Here is a 22,552-nt window from a genome sequence, read left to right as displayed (position 1 = left end):
AATCGCATGCTCTCACATGCATTTCAATATTTTACAGGAATATATGAATATTGCAGAATTGCCCTTTTGAACAATATTTTCAGTTTCTACATTGGTATTTTCAAATTTTGAATAGCTTACAGTAAGAAAATATGCCTGAGATAAAGTAGTTTACACATTTGTTGTCACTAATTATTTGGACCACAGAAATGTCCAGAGCTCTGGTATAACTTTTGTTTCAGTCTTGCACTTTGCTGAGAAATTCACAGAGACAACAATTTTAGGGGCAAGTTTTGTGATTTAGCCATTTGCCCATGCAGAGTGAGGGTAACGCCATCAATCTCTCAGGCATTTTCCACTGAATGCCAGAAATGGATAAAAGTTAAAGAAAAGGCTTGACCAAAATTACTCCCACCCTTTTAGCAGTCATGCAAAATGTTTCACTTACATAGCTAATTCGGAAATTCCTGTAAACCCAGTCTGTGTGCTCCTCCTCCAACAGCATCTCCACCATGATGTCTCCATATGCAACAGGATCTTCTGTAAAAGGCCAGTAATGATCACATTTCACCTGAAAGGGAAATAAATATATCTATATATGCATATATAAAAATGCAATCAAAAGCATACTAAACCTCAGTTTTAGAAACATCTACAGCGCTATTTGACGCTGCAAAAAAAGGTAATATATCCTGCAATGACTTTCTGCCTGATCATTCCTACTTGTGTAACTATGGACAGAAGCTATACATTGGTTTCCTAAAGGGTAGCATTAGTATAGTGAAGAACAGAAATACATAGTATCTTCATAGATTGTTACTTTTCCTAAGAGAATAGGTCTAAAAGGAGCAAAATAGAGGGCACAAGAACATGTATACATATATAAAAAATAAATTATATTGCAAATAGTTCTATTACAATGTCAAGGAAAACATAAAGCACAATATTTGTATTTTATTATTATTATTTAAGTTTAAGAGAATCACAGAATGGTTGAGGTTGGAAGGGACCTCTGGAGGTCATCTTGTTCAACCTCCATGCGCAAGCAGGGCCACCCACAGCAGCCTGCTGAGCACCATGTCCAGATAGACGGATTTTGAATATCTCCAGGGATGCCCATTTTCTCTTGTCCTGACACTGAGGGGTCCCTTGTCTCCATTCCCTCCCATCAGGTGGGAAGATCCCCCTGAACCTTCTCATTTCCAGTCAGAAGAGTTCCAGCTTCCTCAGCTTCTCCTCATGTGAAAGATGCTTCTGTCTGTTAATCATCCTGAAATGCCTCACGTTAAGTGAATTAATTGCCATTACAGTTCTGGTTATGATGTTGTCTCATGAGCAGAAAACAATGTGAAGAAATTCACCCACCAGAAAATAAACATGTTTTCAGAGTAGTTTCTTTTATGCTATGTGCACTATTTTGTTACATACCCTTCTTTTCTCATTACACTGAGTGAGCATAACAATAATTTGAGATTTTTGCTGGAGAACCATCTTCCAAAAATCATTCCTAGTTTCTGGCAGTGGTCCTTGGGTTGCAATATATTCCTGGGGTGAATTATAACCCTAAGAAACAACGAGACAGGTGCTGTTTACCAACATTATTAATGCTTTAGAATACATATTTTTTCTCTCGCGGACATATTTTTTAACTTGCTGAAGTTCATTTTGTACTTTTTAAAGTGATTTCTAATATAAAGAAACTACTTAATCATTTTTTTGTATTTATTCTGAAATTACAACTTTTGCCAGGTTTTCATGCTCCCAAAGTGTAAGCAATGTAGAATGAAAGACAGAAGATTAATCTATTATACAAATCCTTTGCCCTGAGAACAGGAAACGCAACATTAAAAAAGCAAGTAATGAGAATCCTAAATCAAAGTTCCAGTTTCTTCCAGACTGCATAATCTAAGGGTTTGTTTAGTTACAGACATAAAACCAAACATAGATGCTGAGCATGCACATCCCAAGTAGTGCCTGTGGTGATTTTTAGTCACTGATGTAAACAGAAGGTAGCAATGAGCAGGATTATGTGCATGTGTTTATGTCGTAAGGACTTAAATCAGTAAAATATTAATTAGAATTCCGCTTAAAGTAATAGAGAACATGCTGAGTCAACACCCTTAACAGATTATCATTGCTACGTGTTTTTGAGGCCCAGATGCTTTATATCAATGTATTCCTTCTCTTATGTCTATCAACATGCTTTTAGTTGGAAAGACTCCTTCTCCTCTCCAAAACCAAAGGACCATTATAAAGACTATAACAAAAGATCCATAGAATGGTCATTTTGGCATCTGCTATAATCCTCTTTGCTGAGATGGCGCCATCAAAACCACATTTGGAGATTTATTTCATATTCCTAATAAGAGCAAAAGATATATCCAATACATAGCATGATCCCATGTAAACTGGGCAATTTCTATGCTACTACAGTATGCAGATGGTAAAAATACATGTGATTTGAGATCACTTTCCATAAATGGTTTCCTCCTAGAAGTCAGCTCAAATCTGAGTGTTTGCACTACACAGTTGGCTGTTTGTTTGTTTGCATGGGCTATGTCTCACCTAAGTGTCAATTCTCCATTACCACAGAGACACAGATCACCACTATTATCTGTGTCTGGAGGCAGATAGTCAGTGGAGAAGCAAGCATCAGGAAAAGCCAAGCATTAAGATGACACATCTGTCCCAGTTTCTAGAGTCAGTCCTATGCCGTAAGTAGAACTAAAGAGTTGTAAACTATAAAATGTAGAACTGAGAAATCCAAAAAGAACAGCTACATAAAATCCGATTATCCATAATCCCTTGTCACAGAAGTTTCCTGACTTGAGAATGATGCTTTTGAAGGCTGGAACATTTTTCTTTCTTGATTCACTGTGAGCTCAGGCACTTGCAGCTTGAGGGTTTAGGTTCATGCTCTTGACGCATAGAAACTAAGCACAGTCAGCGTTCTCAGCAGTACGTGCATGGGCGATGCCACACTGACAATAGAGTTTCACTAACTCATCTGAGGGCTCCTCCCTTTTCCATAATGCTGACTCAGCTCTCTTCAGGTCAGCCAGGGCCAGCTCTGTCTGCTGTTCACGGCCAGAGTGCAGAAATGCTAATCTGCCTATGGTCCCCAAGGGCAAGGTCTTTTTTAAATAGCTGCTGTGGTGGCCTGCCTCCTCTCCATGCAGAGTTACCCAATGGATATTGCTCTTCCTGAATACAGCTTACAGGGAGCCGCAGCAAGGGGGAAAAACAGAGGGGGAAACCTTTGCAGCAGCAGCAGGTAAAAGCCTGAGTGACTACACAAGCTCAGGCAAGAGTGGATAGAGCTGATGAAGTTATTGTTCAACAGCAGTGTCAAACTGTTTCACTACAGCTCTGTGTATATTATCCTAAAGCCCTGGGCTCTACTGCCTGGTAAACAGCGGCTCTATGCCAGGCAGAGGGAGGCACACCAGGAGCACCAGCAATGAGGCAGAAAGCAGAAGCTCCCTCCATGCACCATCTAGGCTGTGTGCATTTTGTCACTTGCAGAGTATCTGGCTTAATCCTTTTTCCATGTGCTCTAGAAACCTGGAAAATTTTCTCATTTAAAACTTCATGTTTTTCCTTGAACTGTCTTAAAAAGGCACTGAATCACTTAACATTTCCTCCATGTTTCCCTACCAGTCCAGTCCAGGTTTCATGAAGATTCACAGCTCACCCAGCACTGATGTGGCAAAATTTGCCAAAAGCCTTCCCCAACCCCCCTCTCCTTTTAATATTTTTTTTCGTGGCTGGTGAAAAGCAGAGTTCCCTGTAGGCAAAATATTGGAAGCTGAAGGAGATGCTGAGAATGTGACTGAGCTTCCAGGAGATACTGTGCTAATTGCAGGTGACATGCTCTACCTGCTGTGCAGGAGACTGCTCTTTACACTGACCAAGTCTCAGTACTCACAGGAATGTAGTTGGCATTAATGTAGTCAGAACCCTCTTCTTCATTCATTGAAACTAACCGGACACGACTAAAGTCATCTGTAAAAGGAAAATGATAATTTGTCTCTCAAACATGGCACTCTTTTCGAACTAGGCAGAATTAAAATTAATCCTATAAAAACTGAAAAAATCTATTAAAAAATAGAAAATGCTCATGTTTACCAACAGCGACCAATGTTTGCTTCAGTAAACACCACATGGGTGCACCATCATTGGTATTCTGCAAAATACACTTTCCAGCTGCCATCTGTTTGGGATCCCTTAGGTTTCATCAAAATAATAAGAAAAATATAGTAACACTACTGAGTAGTAGAAAGGACCTCGTGTTTCTCACCTCCAAATTCCAGTCTTGCTAAACATTCCCAGAAAGCTGTCTCTTCAAAGCTAACAAAAACATCCATTGCTTGGTTGTCTCCAAGCGTGGGTTTTAGAACAGGTTTTTATCAGTCAGAAAATCTGTCCAGATTCTCCAGTTCTCTTATTAAGAATCTTCTTTCCTTCTCAAGGGGCTTTAGCAGGAGCCTGTATGCATTGTACTTACATGGGAGGATATTTGTGTAGCGATTTTTACAGCGATTCATGGGAAGATCAGCAGCAAAGTGGGGTATGTCGAGCCCAATCAGTTTTAGCTCCTGAGGTAACAGAAAGAAAAACACCAAGGTCAAACTCACAAACATTCAAAAAATAATTCTTCGTGAAGTAATTACTTGTGGCATGTGCCAGACTGTAAATGACCATAAATAGCTTTGTAAACTGACAGCAGCACTACACCGACTTTCCTGTTCTGATGCCTCTGAGTCTGGCTCCAAGCACATGGAGAGCAGTGATGTGATCTCTCCTGCCGATGCTGCCAACCCACAGCTGCCATCCAAGGATGTGACTGGGGACTGCTCCTCTCCACCAGCACTTAATTAACCAAAATAGTATCAAACCAGGGAGGCCGATAAGTTATTCTGCCATGGTCATCCATCCCACTTAAAGGACTTTCTTCAAGTCCTGAAGTGGCTTATGATCTGTATACTGGGGAATGCTTGGAAGATCGTTACCTTCAGTAGCTATATCCAGTATATGAGGACTTTTCACTGGAAGGAAGGGAACATGTCAGCCACCCAGAAAGGTGGTAACAACCTGACAGTCCTCCCCAACCCCTTTTCATGTTCAAATTTTTGGGAGCTAGCTCTAGGATGTGGGCTTTTTGGTTTTATACTACTAAACTGACTTTAAATTCTGGGTAATTAAGACAACGGACTTGAACTGATCATAAAGAGACCCCCCTTGCTCCTAAGGAGATTTGTGATGTTACCTTCTCATTCCAGTGCTGTCCCTCAAATTATGGGTATTAAAAAAATAAAGATATTAAAATCCTGTATTCCACTCAGGCTGCCAGCATGTCCTAAACTTAAAGGAAGTGTGTTGGTATGAAAATTTTCTTGCATTGAATGTGATGAGCCACTCAAATCAGCTTACTAAATGCAGCCTTTAATGACATCAAGATCCGCTTTTAAATTCTGCAGAACTTGAAGCTGACCCACCTAGCAACAGCACACATTAAACAACACAGAGCACAAGAACATGCCACAAGAACCTAACATCTGGAAAAAGCCGATCTAGGCATGGCATGTAGGAGAGGACAGAGTCCTCACAGATTTACCTCAAATTGCAGAGAAAATTTATAATCTGAATCTTTAGCCATATCCTTGATGTAGCCATCAAAATCATCCAACTGGACAGGGCTTAAAAAAAAAACACACACACACAAAAGAAAGTAAGATAAAACCCCTTTTTTTACTAAGTTTTATTTGTATTTTCCCCCAAAATACTATCAAGTCATGAATATGTATTTGCAAATGTTAATGCTAGAATGGAATCACAAAGAAGGGAAAAAATCTTGTGATTCAGTGCCACCAAATGCTGTTTACTTGCAGCATAACATCATAGCATCCGCAAGAGAGGCTGAGAGAGGGGCACTGATGCCTCTGGGTGAGCTGAGTGTTGGTGCTGGTGACAGTAAGCAACCTGGTTTGGGGGGGTTTGGAATTGTCCCACCAGAGGGACACCACTGGTCTGAGGTGAGGGGAATGACACACACACCCTTCCTATGATTCCCCGGCCCTGAACTGCTTCTGCAGGTGAATATGTCCCCAAGGCACAGGTGGCACCGCGACAAGCAGTGATCCAGAACCCCATCACAGACCCAGTCCAAGCACCATACCACCAACATGCTTCCAGCACCAGGGCAGCTGTGGCTTCATGTAACTTGCCTCTTGTGCTGTGTAAATGTTGCTTTCAGATAAGGAAAGCATGTGGCAGAGGGACTTTAAAAACTCATGCCGAAAAATGGATTTCATATTTAGGGTTTGATTTTTTCAGAAGGTCTGAAAGATAACAACAACAAAAAAAACCAAACCCAAACCACATCACCTTAAAATAGCATTTTGGATGCCCCAGCAGTGACTTTTTTCTTCTGCTGGCTTTGAGAACTATACACATTTGTCATCAGAGGTCAAATTCTCCTCCCTGAGAGATGGTGGCTAAAAAAAGTAGCATATAACTCTACAAAATCATGGAGAGCTTCAGCAGGTATAAATCACCCTTGATGTAGCAACTCCCATCATTCTATACACTTATTTGCCAGGTAAGGGTCTATCTGCTAGTACAGGCACAGCCTCTGAACATAACAGAGAAATAATTAGGCTAACGCTCTGAATAATGAAACACAGGTAAACAGCTTCCTTCACCTAATTATCATGCTCTAATTTACAAGCTACTGAAGCATGTACACAATAATCTTTTCATTTACTTTGAGGCAATATGCCCAAAGGAACCTGTCTTATCACCACTTAATTACTCCTGTTTACCCACTAGTATTAATGATCTAATGTTCTAGCAACAACTGTAATGAGAGCCTCATGTCAAGAGGGAAATATCACTAGAAATAAATGCATCCCAGTTTTTCACATTTGTCATTTTTAACTAAGGATAAGCTCTGTTGGAACTACTAAGTTGGATAATTGATCTTTTCCCTGATGACTAATTTTTTATCAGTAAGGAGCTGTTTTACCACAACCTAGCTGTTGAGAAGAATTGCTTTCGTCCAATTATTGTTTGTGTTCTGCCTTCAGACAACTCACGTTGTGTTTACCAAGAAGTTTTCTGTGTCTGTAACTGCAATATCACTATACCAGGTACTCCATAATGCTGTTTAGTCTAAGGTGACATATTTTTATACTGCTTTAAATATGAAATAAATTACATACTTGGTCAGCTTTCTCTTCTTTAACCCATTTTTACTCCTGTAAAAAAAAAAAAAAGTGTTTTCCATTCATTATATTATTGCATAGTCTTTATTCAAAGTTAGTAGTGATTTAAGAACATATGTTTTCTGGTTGCCATTATACTCAGCATGAGTTTGGTGATAACATCATGGACATTTTTAAGTTGATAGCAACATTTCCATTGACACCAATGGAATTTGTTTTCCATTCTGTACCTCTAAGAATGAGCTGCTTGCGAAAGGGAAAACCTGTGCACAACACAAGCAATGGGTCCTCTACAAATCCTGACCCGAGCCTGGCAGGGGGCTTTGCTGCTACAGGAAACAGAGCATGATGGTGTCCCCTAGCTCTAGCATGCTGCAAACCTGGATGCCAACGCTAGAGAGCAACCAGGAATGAGAAGCGTCTGTTGGGTAAAGGGAGAAGACCACCATTTGCAAATTCATGGAAGGGTGCAAGAAAAAGGAAAGGGCCTGAACACTATTTCTCACCCATTTCATAACCTGGTTATGGTGATCGATGAAGACAATGGCAAGTGTCCTACCGACTTCAGCAGGACTCAAGCTTAAACCTTAGATAATCTTAATTGACTTTTAACAGCTAGAGATAATTATGCCTCTCACATACTGCTCTGTCTTCACATGACTTATAAGTGATATAATTCACTTGTGACAGTTGCGAGCAAGTTATGAGCATGTTCAGCAGTATAACCCAGAAGTATATGGACTTAAGAACTGCACTACACTAACTACCCCACCATGTGGGGTTTTTTTGAGGTGTATGTGCTCATTTTGTTGTTGCTACAAATAAAGTTAAGCACTCAATCAGTTTAAATGCACAAACACCCTGGAATAATTTGGCTAAAGGTTTCAAAACATTGATCCCCTCCATTAAACCAGCCACAGAGCACGAACAGATTTTTGCTTACTCAGAAGGGATTTTAGTAGAGTCATATTTGTTTTTCCCTGGCATTAAACAATATCTGTTCATTAATCACATTATAATGATACTATTTTAAATTTCATTATGATAGTAAAATAATATCTGCATATATTGTGTCACAGCTTCAATCTGTAAAATAAAGATGAAGACTTTAAATTTCAAAATAATGTAAAAATACAGAATGAAATATTTAAAAGTGGAATATTTTTGTTTTTCTACCTTGTTAAGTTTAGAAGTGAAATTTAAAAATATATTCATTTCCCAAATTAAATTTTACAAAATGTTCAGTTTATGGAAAAGCCACAAGCTGTAGTAAGTTTATTATCTTGTAAAGGTACATTTCCATTTAGATGTGGAGCTTTGGCTGCAGAGTTAACAAGAGCAATACCAGCGTTACACTAATGTGGAGATTTACTTTGCAAATCTTTACTTATAAACCTATTCATCCTACCATGTTATCTATACAGATACTATTTGTATAATAACTGTACATTCATGTTTTCTATAGGCATAACATAGTAGTATATTCTGCACTTCAAAGATTTTTTTCAAAGAAAACTTAAAATTAATTTATCTAAATTATTCAACACATTTCTATGCCCTCTGACTATGGCAAACCTTCAAATGTTGTGCACATTGGAATTCATTTCAAAATAAAAAGATATCTAAATGCTGTTTATGATGGGAATGCTTCTAAGAATGCTTCTTCCAAGGAACACTTCAAGAAGCAATAAAACAAATGATTGACATGCATTTCTCAGTAACAATTTCCTGTGCTTTGATAGTCTCAAGAGGCCTTTGTTTCTTAGTATTTCAGTTGTTTCCAATTAAACCAATTTATAGGCAAAACAGAGACATCTGAAACATTAGCTGGTGTTTCATCTATTCTTCCATTTACTGTAGAGATTAAAATACAAAGAGAGGGATTACTCTCATCTCATTCAACTTCAGCTCCTTTTAATTTGGTCATCTAGACTAAAATACGTAGTTTTATTGAAGAGGAAACCTCTGAAGAAAGATACACATCTGTAAAGGTGAGTCAATGCATATTAATGCATATTAAACAAAAAGAGGCAAAACGGCAAAAGAGGGAAATGACCCTTTTTGCAGCAGTGCTACTGAAAGCAGACACTTTGGGCTTCGTGACCATTAAGAGAGTTAAGAGAGAGCAGTGTGACGTCCACAATAATACACTGCTTGCCTGAGTCTCCATCACAGTAAAACTTCGATAGTTGAGTTTATGTCAGACAAATTAAATCAATATATTATTAGCCTTGGAGAGATGTGGAAGACTTCCATTGACTCTTCAGCTGGTTTTGCATGAAGAACATGCTTTTATTTTCATGGGAGAAGAAATGGACCTTCTTTTGTTACAGAAACTCATGTTTCTGAGCCCTTCAAATTTGGATGGGTTTTTCTACAGAGCCAATGTGACTCGAAGAAAACTAGCCTCAGAAATCTCTATGGTGAAGTTTTCTATGACTACCATGGCTTTGGTACCATGTGGTAACACCTGGGAAAATGTTTGGTCAAAAGTAAATCTTAACCTCAGTAACAAATATATTATTGTACATCACTGTATCTTGGACTCAAGACCATCAAGAACTTTCTCTTCTATGCTAAGCATTTCTAGATCATAGTCAATTATAATTATTTTTTAAACAGTTTGTAAAACAGTTCTGGTTCTGAATAGGCCCTGGGGCTTTGTTGTTTAGTTATTTTCAAGAAAACCCCAATCAGTTGTTTACTAACTCTTTATAAATAATTTACAGCTAAACTATCAAATATACACACGTCCACATAGATACATGCACACAGACACCTAATTTTTACATTTCACGACTGCTAGTTTGTATGAATTCTCAGTGAACCATTGCTTCCAAAAGTAAAACTTTTACTGATCTCAGGAGAGCAAAACTGCACCTATAGAAACTAAGGTGTTTGATATCACACACCAAACACGTAAGGCATGATCAAGCAATTTTAGTAATAGCAGCAGCAGCAGAAGGCAACGCCAGGCAATGAACAGATGAATAACTGAGACAGAAGAAGCCAGGACATATAACAAAGTGGCAAAAATTGCAAAGAGAACAATGAAATGAATATGATGACCACCATAAGATTAGCTTTTTAATATCAAAATGGGTTGGAGAATAAAAAGACAAACTAGATGAAGCAGGGTAGCAAACACTTTGATACCCACATCCTCTCCAATCCATGTTCAAGTACAAAAAAATTATAACTTCAAAAGATTTGACTCATTTGAAAACAAGGTATTACACATTTTTCATGTAATAGAAATTAACATTGTTTACACATTGCATATGGAAAAACAAGTAAATCACTTACCAAGGATTAATATAAAATGCCAAAAGATAATCAGTCCAAAGGCATGAGGGTAGCAGAGTTAGGAAAGCAAATACACTTCTACGCCTGTGAGCATTAATAAATAACATATATAAAGATGAAAAAGTGAGTAGAGTTAGTAAGACAAACGGAAATCAGGAGATCAGAAAATTCTATTTTAAAGATCAGCTAAATGCATAACAGCTTCCTCTTATTTACTTTATCAGAATATTATTAACATCCATAGAATTTTTATTACTCAACCTGACATCCTATGTAGGATTTTCAGCTATCCAACAGAAAATTCTATATGAGCAAAATACATGTGTTTTATAGTATTGACTTAGGTCAATTATATGCTCGCTCCTGCAAGTGATCCTGTGGATACTAGAACATCTGTACCAGAGATAAGTTCAGATCATTCCAATATCTCTTTATACCCTCTAATGAGTCAGATTTCTAGAAATATCCATTTTTCACAGCCCCATTTTTAGGTGCTTTAAATTATTTTCTAGGTTTTCAACAAAACATTATTTGAATTTCTTCTAACCATAGCTTCTATGAATAGCTACTCACAGCAAGTTTCATGGTGGCTAAAGGAGATTTGAGTACAAAATCTTTCTAAACTCCTGTATTTGCAACCTGTTTACCAGATTAAGCTATGCATTAATCCAGGGAACATCAGACCAATTCTACCTGTTGGTGAAGTGGGCTATAGGTACTTTGCAAATGTGAAAAACTCTTGAAATAAACAAAATTGTCCCAAGAGCAGATTTTTTTTTTTTCCAAATACACACTCAATGTGTTTTTTCCCTGTGGGAAAATCTGTTGTTCTAAAAGCAATATCATCCTTCTAGAACTGGTATAAAAAGGAACCACAAAACGAAATTTCCTTTTCCAGTAGTCTTTGCTGTTAGGAAGTTGGTAGATCCTATGTTTTGCTTGATAAGCAAGTCACATCAATTATAATAATCTCTAATTTTAGTCTTCCAATCAGAGGTGGAAAACTTCTGCCCATGCAATGAAAACTCCAAGTTATGCTTTAGTGAGTTTTGCTGCTGAAGAGAAAAAGGGCAGCGCAGTTTCAGCGGGGCACCTTTCCCAGGCAGTGGTAGGGATTGTGTGGATCAGCCAGAAGCAACAGCCCTTTCTAGTTAATCATGTGCCATAGTGGTTGCAAGATCAGGGCCTTAGGGCTTATCCGTTGTTAGGGGTTTTATGGGACTGGACTGAGGATGAAATTTTGTTTTCCATGAACAGATCTCTGGTGCCAGAGAGAGGTTTTCATTAGGCTTAGAAGACAGAAATGATGATGTTGCCAGAATGGTCTTCTTTCATTTAGGAAACTTCAAGTGAGGTTTTTACCTCCTCTTGCTTACAGAGACAGAAGCCTTGGTCTTCTTTCATAGTCAAATCATCATGAGAAATTTCAACACTTTATTAAATCACAGGCTAACATGCTCGCAGACCTAGCTACGTTGCTCACGGATTAGGAACTCCAATACCTAAAACAATTGATTTAATTCAACATATGCAAACTACATAATTGCGGAATAAATACAGTATTGTTTTCCTGGAACTATATTGTGTTCCACCTACTGCTCAGATGTACTGAACAATTTTATTTAATTAAAAGAAAGAGATGTAGAGATTGCTCAAATCCTGAAAACTCAGCTGAGCTGAGCTTTCTTTAGGAATCAGTGGATATGCTCATAGCTTGCTTATTAGTTCCTGGAATGACCCAAGAAAAAAAGGTTTCTTAATCCTGTTATCTGTCTTTAGGGCCAAATTTTCCATTTGGCTGCCTGGAAGGACAGTGAATCTGGTCTTGACATTAGACAACAGAGACACACAAAACAAGGTATCTTTACTAACTCTCAGAGGAGCCAGGACTATTAGGGCACACTGCCTTCAGTTACCAAAAATTTGTGGAGAAGCAGGAATATTTTCCCTGATTTATATTTTTATGACATAATTTATGTATGTATAGTTATGTACACATATATATACACACATACATACACATATACTAAATCAAGCAACAAGAACCTTCACTTTCACATCCAAGCCTAATAATTAATACCCCTTCCCATAAAAAAGACTTTTTAACAGTTTTAATAATGTCTGTTGCTAGTTCAATCATTTGATTCAAGCTTGGATATTTAATTAACATGAGTGTTTGATCTTCTGCTGCCTTTGCCATTAATATAGTCCAAGTAAGAGAAGCTGAAAGACAGATTAGTTCGTACTGCTTAGAGCTGGCTGCTATTAAAGCTAAACCAAGCAAGTGAAGCTTGTTTAATACTCAGTTAATTAGCAGCACAGTGAGGTATTGACAAGATTTGCTGGGCTTGTTAGTTTGGTTTGCATGCTTATTAGCAAAAGGGTTGTTGTGGTGCAGCATCAATCCATTTAATCCTGTCCTTGCTGGCAGGCTGTGTCCCAGGAGATCACAGAAGCAGTTCCCTGTGCACCAACTCCTCCCTCCAACTTCTTGGCTGTCAACAAAGCTGACCAAGGCTGTAAACCCAAGGCTTGTGTTTTCATCTTCCTGCATACTGGAATGGGGCTTTAGGGGGCTGACGATACTTTTAAATATCTGTGCTTGAACTTGCCATAAAGGTTTTTGTAGAGACTGGTAATAAAAAAACAGGTTGGTCATTAGGACAAATTTGTTTATCAAAGTAGAAATGAAAACAACCACACTGGTGACAGTCAGGCAGGTCTCAAGAGCCCTTTTGCTTCTGTTAAAGCTAATTCTACAGCCTTTCCGTGATCAAACGCTTCTCTTTGGCTGATGGTGCCAGTGACGGCTTAGAGTCCACAGTCAGTGCGTGCAGCTCTTGTAGGTGGTTTTCTAGACTAGCAAGAATATGGGTTTTTTTGAGTCATTTCAACAGCACTGAACATTAAGTTCCAGTAAATATTTGAGCTGGCTTGTCCATGTCTTGCTATGCAAGGAAAAATTACTTAATGGCAGTGCATGATGACAGTTGCTAATTGGTTACCTAAAGGCAAGCTTGCTCCTAGATGTAAATATATCCCTATAGAAGTGCTAATGGCTTTATAGATCAAGTTTCTACACTTGTGATATTTTAGGAAATACGTCTGGAAGAAAAAGGAAAAAAAAATATTCTTTCACAACACAGCTATGCAACTTGATTGACATGTATATACGTCATTCCCTGCTAAAAACAGCAGGTGGCAGAATACATAGTCTTGACTCATCATTCAAGAAATAAAATATTGAAATAACAGGTACAGTAGTTTTATCTTAGACAGGGACAGTGATGATATAAAAAATAAGCACTTCTGATTAAAGATCATATTTTCAAAAAAAGAGAGATGGGAAAAAACATAATTAAAAGTTTTGCTTCAAACACTCACCAGTTATAGGGAAGCTTTCCATCTCTCTCTAAAGATGCAAAATTGACAAAGGTTCCAGCCCCACACTCCCTGTTTCAGGAAGACCATTAGATGCAAAGTTAGTATTTTTGGATTCACAATGCTTGTGAATTTATTGATTTAATAGAGGACTCTCAGAGTTTTGAAGGAGTGCTGAGAACTTACATCTGTGACTAAGTCTGATACATTCTGTGATAAACATATCTGAAATCCTTTAATACAGTTATCCAAACCCAATAAAGGTTCAACACCATCTGAGATCAGGTTCCCTAATAATGCTTTAAAAGAGTGAAACAAGGGAGAAGTTGCTAATAAAGATCTCACATAGACCTCATCTTCAGCTCAGATTTGGGGCTTTCTGTAGTCTGGTACTAGCACTAGTTGCTGGCCTCAGTACATGTGCTAAATGTTTACCTTTCTATACTAAATATTTACTAACCCAGCTCTAAGGATTGAGCATGGTAATTGACAGAAGCATGGTAATTTTGAATTCACAAAATAATTTTGAAAACCCCTAGAATTTCTTGAATAACATTCCAGTGAATTTACTGCAAGTGCATTATTTTCAGCTACAAATGATAAATTGACCTGACTATTTCTGATTCCTTGATTTAAGCAAACAATTGCTTGCAGCTTCTTACTGGATTTTCTTTTTAAATTTCCTCCTGGGGTTATTATCTTCTGTGGCTAAAAGCAGTGATGAAGAGAAAAAGCTTTGGGCTGCCTGCACAGTAATTACCTAGAGAGAATTAATTTAGCTGGGATTTTCACAGAGCAAATTACATGTAAAAGGAACAAATCATATAATGTTCACTGGAAGACAGAGCCTGCAAAATATGTGTGATGTGGTCATTTGTTGCATGAAATACATAGCCAAGACATGACACATAAAATACAGTGTCTTATAAGTAGCCAAGTGCAAGATTCATCACTTAAGTTTTTTTACATGAAATCATTTCCTTTCTTGCCACAGGAGTGTAAATTCATATAAAATATATTATGTAGATTATAAAAGTATGAAGACTCCGGGACTCTTCCAAAACCAGGAGGGTTTGGAGAAACCTCCACAGTTCATCTAGAATGTAGCATAACACACATTAAAGTGAACTGTTACAGGTAAGATCACTAGAAAAAGGAAACTGAATTTCAATATTCAGGTACAAATCATGGGTACAGATAGGTGAAGAAACTGTAGGTTCTGTAAAAAAGGTTTACTCCTACAATATGATTTTTCCCTTCGTCCGTATGATAGAACAAATGCGGATCATTAATACTGTACTTGAACAGTAGGACCTGAGATCCCTTCTGGACTTGTGTGTCTCAGTGTACATTCCTCTGCATCTTGACTGTGTAGAAAGGCAAGATCTAGGTGAGCTCATATGCTTCATCCCATGCTACAGTTCCCATAGGAAGGAATGCCACATAAATGCAGAATGCAGATAACTGGAAGACAAGGACTTGGGGGCAGACTGGCACATGCTCTAGAGAGAGACTCTCAGGGCCCTGGGTGCATTCTTCCTTGTCCTGGGGGTTTGGCTGCCAGGGCTCAGGACTTCCATGGCCTCTGAAATGCAGCATCCTGGACCTGATGAACAAACCATCTTATCAGTTTATAGGGAAATTCTCCTGTTCCAAACCATATGAAAGATTTGCAAAGCATGCTGATATTCGGTTCATTTCTAGTTGCCTCAGATCCTAATCATCCTTTAGGTTCCTGACACAATCCTTTTGTAATAAGGGATTACACTTCTTATGGACCCAGTCTTGCAAAGCTCAAAATGAGACAAAGTTTGAGGCTTATAACTGAGGTCAAGAATGAAAGCAGATAGAAGGAGAAGATATGATATTTCTAGACAGCAGCAGGACAACGATTTAGAAGGTATGCTGTTCACAACCATCTGGAGCAGCATCCATGCACACAAGCATCCTCAATTGCAACTATTGTCATGATGTGTTTGTTATTGTCTGGAATTTTTGGAATTAGCATAAATTTGGACTTACCTGGCCATTTGTAGATGTTTTCTCCTGAGTACAACAAGAGTCACCAGCAGCAGTCCAATCAGAAGGATACTTAGGATGGCTAACACAGAAATTACCACCACATTGGGATTCATCTCAGTAACTGTACATACAAACAAGGGCTCTTGGTTATTCAATTCAGAAACAGCAACCAGTTTGTCTTGGTTTTGATATGGGTTTTGGTTTGTTGGGTTTGTTTTGTTTTGTTTTGTTTTGTTTTGTTTTGTTTTGTTTTGTTTTGTTTTCCCCTGAATGTTCATAGTGTGATTTTTTTTTACCTGATCTCATTCAGCTTGGAGTGCTACAGAGAGAAAAATTTACCACTAGAGAAAGGGAGGTTTTGAGTAGTTATTGCTTGTTATTGCTCTTACAAAATTTGTGTTGGGAAATTATTTCACTCTGGCATTTTGTTAAATTTTTGCACGTTTGGTGTGTTTTTTTGTTTGTCTGTTTGTTTGTTTGGTTGGTTGGTTTGGTTTTGGTTTTGTTCTGGTTTGGGGTTTGGTTTTTGTTTTGTTTTTTTTTTTCTGGTTTTGTTTTGCTTTTTCTTCCCTTTTTAACTGGTATCCATAACACAAGCGAAAAGGGTGAAAAAAATATAAAATACAGATATTCATCATCATCTATGTCTCCAAATCACATTTCAACTCTGAAGTTCTTCTTCAACAACAATCAATGCCTTTTCCAACCCAAAAGCAAAATAACTGGCTGAGGCTCTGTAATATGTGGCTTGAAATTGATTGAATTACTTTGCCAAATCAATTTCAACAAGATATTGTTTTAAATAAGAGATGTCATCAACTCTCAATAATAAAACTTTGATTTGTTTTTGTTCCCTTGTACTACTATGAGATCATATACCCCGTTCTGCTTATTATAGAAGAAATCATCTCTAGTTCAATTGCTCAGAATAACTTTACATTCGCAGTTGTCTAGAGAAGCATTTTTAGATCAAAAATCATAGATTTTTAAGCTAAGTATCAGACACTGAACTCCAGCATGGAGTAGTGTATGATATACAGGACCAGTGACTAAAGCTACGTAACTTCCGGACTAAGCAGAGATGACACTGATCGTTCCTAAAGGGAGATTTTATAGAAAAGCCCAGTGCTCTGGGCAGTTCAACACTGATATTCTTTCTTCAGTGTCGGTACAGAGCCAGGTTTCACAACATGCCCAGGGAACCTCTATCAGGAGCTATCCCTTCGGAGTGTGACTGCTCAAGACCCAGCGATGGCCATTCTCTTTCCCTCTCACCCTATTTTCACTTCTTCATTGAATGCAGAGAGCAATTTTTTGCCTTGGCAGTGTATAAATGTTTTTTTCCTCGTGTTTAGACTTGGCTTTTCTCCACAACTGTCATGATGCAGTACCCGGTTCAGCCTTGACACCACAAACAAGGTCCTTGATTTCTAAAACTCAGGCAAGAACTGAGCTTCTAGTTTGTATTATTTCCAAGGCAGACCCCCAGAGGGAATTTTTCTAAGGATTTTTTAAAGCTGCTTCCCCATCCCATCCACATCACTTTCTGTGATACAAACAACCCCTGTGGCCATCGTTACTGAGAGACACTATAGAAGGCAGGGAGAAATAGGTGTTTTAGCTGAAGGAGGAAGAAGAAAGCAGGGAAGTGCTGCTTACCCATGGTGGAAACTGCAATGAAAGTGGGGATGCTGGGGCTATTGTGGCTGAAGGTGGTCACACTGCAGTTGTAGGAGGTGGCAGGGGTTAGGCTGGAAATGGTCACTACATGTGAAGAAACAGTGACAGGTTCCTGCAGACAAGGGGAAAAATACACGGAAGTTGGTCTCTCCTGTAAACACAAGAGCACAAATCAGGGCGCCCCTCTCCACCCATATATTTGACCAGTCAAAGTCAGATCTGATGAAAGAAACCAGCACTTTGAAACCCAGGGAAGGTAATCAGGGCCTTCCCTTGAAAACAGGCAGGTAGCCTGGCAGTCTGGCCAAAAAGATGAGAGGAACAGAGATGATAACAGTAGCAGAAACAACCCAGAGCACTCCACAGAACCCCAGGGCCTCCTGGGGAGGGCAGGACGGTGCCAAAAGAAAGCAAATATAACACATACACTGACTGAAAGTAATAGCTCCATAAGGTCCTCAGATGCTTTTCTCTACTCTGTATCAGAATCAAGGGTGGGTTGCAGATGCAAAAATAGGGACACTGAGCCAGTGGTTTAGAAAGGGAAGAAGGAGAGGTTTTGTGAATGAAATCAGTCCAGATGGGGAGTGTGAGATGCTGTAACAAGTGCCGAACACTGGATTTTTGCAGTGGTCTGTTGTCAGTCATGGGCTCTTTCTAGGCTAGCAAGGGTTCCTCTTGCAGTGCAATTCTGAGGTATGTTACACAGATGAAATCACATGTACATAACAGAGGAGATTTTTATTCCCTGAGCTGAAAGGAGGGGCTGCAGTTTGGCAGTTGGACCTGGGTTGGATGTATTCCATTTTCCCCTCTGGGAAATTTAAATTATTCAACCAAAACACAAGATGTTCAAAACTGCAAAGTTGTTGCTTTTCATTTTGCTGATTTAGAAATGGAGGAAAGGGACAAAAATGTTAATGTAATCACCATGGAAAATCACAAAAACATAATTGTCACCAGTCTAATGGGAAAGCATCCTTTTTTACAGATCAAAAAGGAGCCCTTGCCCTTTTTCATAGAAACAGAAAAGAAAGTGACAAATCTAATGAGAAGTGAACTGACAATCTCTGTGTATTTCCCAGTGCCAGATGTTCATGTCAACAAATGAGGTACCAACTGAAGCTCCTGCCAATTGGAGTAGTCTTTTCATCATGTTCTTAAAACAGATCTGCTCTGCACTAGAGCTACAAATCCTGTTGTACCTTCCTTGCCTGACCACAGCATCATTTTGAATCTCTGGTAAGTGGATGACTTCACTGTCTTTAGCTATTCACTGTGAAAAATCAAGAATCTAGATGTGGAATCCAAACTATCCAAAAGATTGAAGTAAATTTAAACTTTTTTTTTTCTTTAGTCAGTGCCTTTCTCAATTTAAAGAGTATATTAAATAATTCAGACTGGTCATCCATAGGATTAAAGAGAGTGCATGTCTCTTTTGTGATACTCAGTGGTCCGAGTGGGGGTTGTTTACTTTTTTTGGTTTTTTTCTGAATGATTCCCCATTATGTGTGACAGTCCACATGAGAGAATGATGTTCCACGGCATGTAATCACAGGGATTCACTATATCATCAGCTAAACCACAAAGTAAGACTCATATGTTGCACAATATTGAATGTCAAGGAATTAAAACTACTACGACTCTATTATTCACAAAACAACATTGCCAATCTAACCACTCAGATATGCAGGTAGTCTCTGAGAACAGATGCCTAACTGGACAGAGAAAAGAAAGTTCATTTGGGAGGCTGAGAAGGTGGGTCTCGAGGGAAATACCCTAAGAGAGAAAATGTATGAGGAGCAGCTGCGCTTGCAGTATAAAGGTACTCTTTGAATAGCAGTGAAGGTCCTACTGAACTTCAGCTAGCAGTTCTCAAAACCAGGAATAAAGTAAATCAGAAATAATTAAATACGGAATAAAAGATCTCGTGGCATCTAAATATGCCTGGTTTTGCCATACCTTATCAAGCTCCCTGACCATTTTTCCATTCCTGCCCATTGACATTCCCTTAGTTTTGTGGCCTTTTAGGTTTTGCACAATATATTGGAGCCATTTTCATGAGTAGCTGAAGACTAACACTCTGTTGGGTGCCCATAGCTTCTGTCCAACTAGTTATAGTCTTGTCAAAAAGATATAAGCCAGTTTTAATATTGCAAAATAATGAAATATTTTAGTATTTGAAATGCCTTAGTAGTTTAGCTTTTAAAGATTTAATTCTGAACTACCTTACCACATTTGGCTTAGTGATCTAACCTTTGTACTGAGTATAAAATGTCATTGGGCTTCACATACGAATGCTAAGTTGCAGACATCAAACAAGAAAGACAGAAGGCCCAGTCTCAGTTTCAGAGATGAAGAGCAGAAGCCAAAGAAGAGATGTCTACATACCTGGACTTCTGTTTCCTGGCCAGATCCAGCCTGCTGACAGTAGACTTCAAAGAAATCAGCCACTCCTTCTTCCACCCACAGCAGAGTCACAGAGGTCTGAGTCTTGTTGACAGCAAACAGTGATTTTGGAGGAGCTGGTTCTGGTTAAGGGAAAATCTCCTTTTATTAAGCTTATCTTTAAGTTTCCAGATGACTGAGAAGAGGAAGCCTTGCACAAATACGAAAGCAGTGCCTGATACCCTTCTGTCTTTCATTTTGTTCAGACAAAGCCTGCCAGTGTAAAGCCCTGCCTCTCATGATGATAAACTGCCACTGTAAAATGGGAAGATGATGAAGTGTCTTGGTTTTTCTTCTCTATTCAAATTGCTCTCTATTTGGACAGCTGGATAATTACTTCACTTCCCTTTTCAACAGAGCCCTTGTTTGAGAATGATCAGCGTATCCTATTAATAAAATGACATTAGCAGACGCATTTGGCCTGAGAAAGATTTTCTTCACATGGCCGGGCCGAGGAGATGATAAGGAAGCAGATTGCCACAAGCAAAGGCCATCTAGATTTAATTAATTATCATAGAAGAAATATTTAGTCAATTAGCATTTTTTAAAAAAATCTTGTAGTCTTCTTTATTTTTTCCAGGCTAACATTTAAGGTCCATTGGATCTACACTGGTTTCAGTTAGCTACAGGAATTTTCTCTCCTCACTGAATGCAGAGGTCCAGATCTCAGGGGTCTTCAATTTATTGCTTTGATTTTTTTGCTATTGTGGCAGATCAGCTGACAACGGACAAACATATACAAGGGTCTGGTGAGGAGGAGAAAGGTCTGTGATAGGATGGATATGAAGGGTCTCCTTGGAGTGATGGTATCAGAGATAATATGAAACACAGACGGGCCTCTGTACCCCATGGCCCAGGCCCTGCACGGGACAGCTTTGGTTGTCCCACCCAGGGCCACCTCCCAGCCCATGAACAGCCATGGCTAGGTGGCAGCAAGCCGTAGGAGGCCATGCTGATCTCCAGTGGAGGCCACCCCTCACTGCAGACCTGCCCAAACGAACTTGTAGTAGCACAGAAGAACAGCAGGGGAAACCTGGAGAAACAGGGAGAGGATGAAACCTCCTAGGCACAGTGTTACAAGATGTACTTTTTCATTTAAAGACCAGGGCTTGATCCTGATTTTCTTCCTGATGATTGGCAACCTCTAGCCTGCAACGTTTCAGGGATCCTGAGCTCCTTTGGTTTGCTTTCAGAGAATGCTAAGTTTGGGCTGTACATTTCCAAGCTGTTCTCCAGAGTTTTCAGTTTTCCTGATCTATGGATGTTTAATGAAAGCTGTCATTCTCAAACAATGACCTGATTCCAGGATGCTGATACACTACATGCAATGTACAATGTACAGCAACATTTGCTCTTATTTTTTCCCTTCACAAATAATTTATTATTCTGTGAGATGATGTCACAGGAGCCTGGATGTGATGTGCAAGGTCCACCACAAAAAACTTTTCACAAAGGACTTGCACAAGTGGTTATAGACATTTTGGAAACATATCTGATCCTCAGACAATCAGATCAGTGTTCTAGGGTTGGAGGCTGCCAAGTTTATATTAGCATTAGGGAGATCAGTGAGGATAGCAGGGTAGGGACGGAGGCACATTCACGTGGCTTCTTCTGTGTCACGGGTATTGCAGTGCACATGTTGTCCCAGAACCACATAGGAAAACATCTTTCTCCCTCAATTACACCCATATATATGCTCTTGGATTCAGAAACACATTTCATCCCTCAGTCCAGGTAAAAAATGGCATAAATTAAAATATGAGGTTTGCATTTGGGCATCATCCCAAGCAAATCCTTTTGCCTCCAGCAAATGGCTTGATTTTTCTGCAAGTGGAAAGTTGCCAGGATGAAGCAAACATCATGGAGGGAAGAATTTTTGGCAGGAATGACTAAGTGACTGCCAAGTGCTGAGTCGTCTATCACTTAGACTCAGTTCCCACTACTGCTAATTACAACTCCCATTGCTCCCTCAGAAACAGAGAGAAGGAAAACCTCTGGTAAAATATCCTTAGTATTGTCTATTCAAAGTGAAAACAGCATAAAGAAAAAACAAAACCAAAAAACCCAACTGACACAAACCCCACACTCAGAAGTCTAGAAGTGATTTATCAAAATTGAATTAATTGCACCTTCTCTTTATTGGAAAAAAAGAGCAAAACCAAAATAACTATACCAGTTCAATAAGAGCTTTCCTGTCCATAAAGAAAGAACAAGGAGATACAACTAGGTTGCAGGGTATACAATATGAATAATTTGTGGCACTTGTGGACCTGTCTGAAAGAGAAAGTTTAACAGATATTTTGAAATTCTCCCCTAAGATATTTGGACAATGGCAGTGCAGGGGATATACTCACCCTCACAACTCCACCCACGCAGTCCTGGGAGCGAATAGCTACATGCATGTTACTCCATGCAGACACAAGTTACGGGGAAAACAGTGGACAGGACTTGCACAGGGAAGAGGAAAATCTATGGAATTTGTCTGTGTCTTTTAAATATTCCCTTTGGTG

At 38.9% G+C, this 22,552-nt stretch overlaps 1 protein-coding gene across 1 annotated transcript in view; it reads right to left on the bottom strand.

Annotated features, from left to right (window-relative positions):
* PTPRO (protein tyrosine phosphatase receptor type O) overlaps positions 1–22,552 on the bottom strand; it is a 153,881-nt gene that overhangs the window by 10,464 nt on the left and 120,865 nt on the right. Inside the window, 11 exon segments of the mRNA XM_065847637.2 lie at positions 428–550; positions 1,408–1,542; positions 3,908–3,984; positions 4,487–4,577; positions 5,597–5,678; positions 7,203–7,238; positions 10,512–10,595; positions 13,896–13,964; positions 15,915–16,035; positions 17,574–17,706; positions 19,986–20,125. Coding sequence (XP_065703709.1) covers positions 428–550; positions 1,408–1,542; positions 3,908–3,984; positions 4,487–4,577; positions 5,597–5,678; positions 7,203–7,238; positions 10,512–10,595; positions 13,896–13,964; positions 15,915–16,035; positions 17,574–17,706; positions 19,986–20,125 — 1,091 coding nt within the window.

Source organism: Patagioenas fasciata, chromosome 1, assembly GCF_037038585.1.
Source record: "Patagioenas fasciata isolate bPatFas1 chromosome 1, bPatFas1.hap1, whole genome shotgun sequence".
In the NCBI taxonomy this organism is placed as follows: domain Eukaryota; kingdom Metazoa; phylum Chordata; class Aves; order Columbiformes; family Columbidae; genus Patagioenas; species Patagioenas fasciata.
This window is presented reverse-complemented; position numbering and strand designations above follow the sequence as displayed.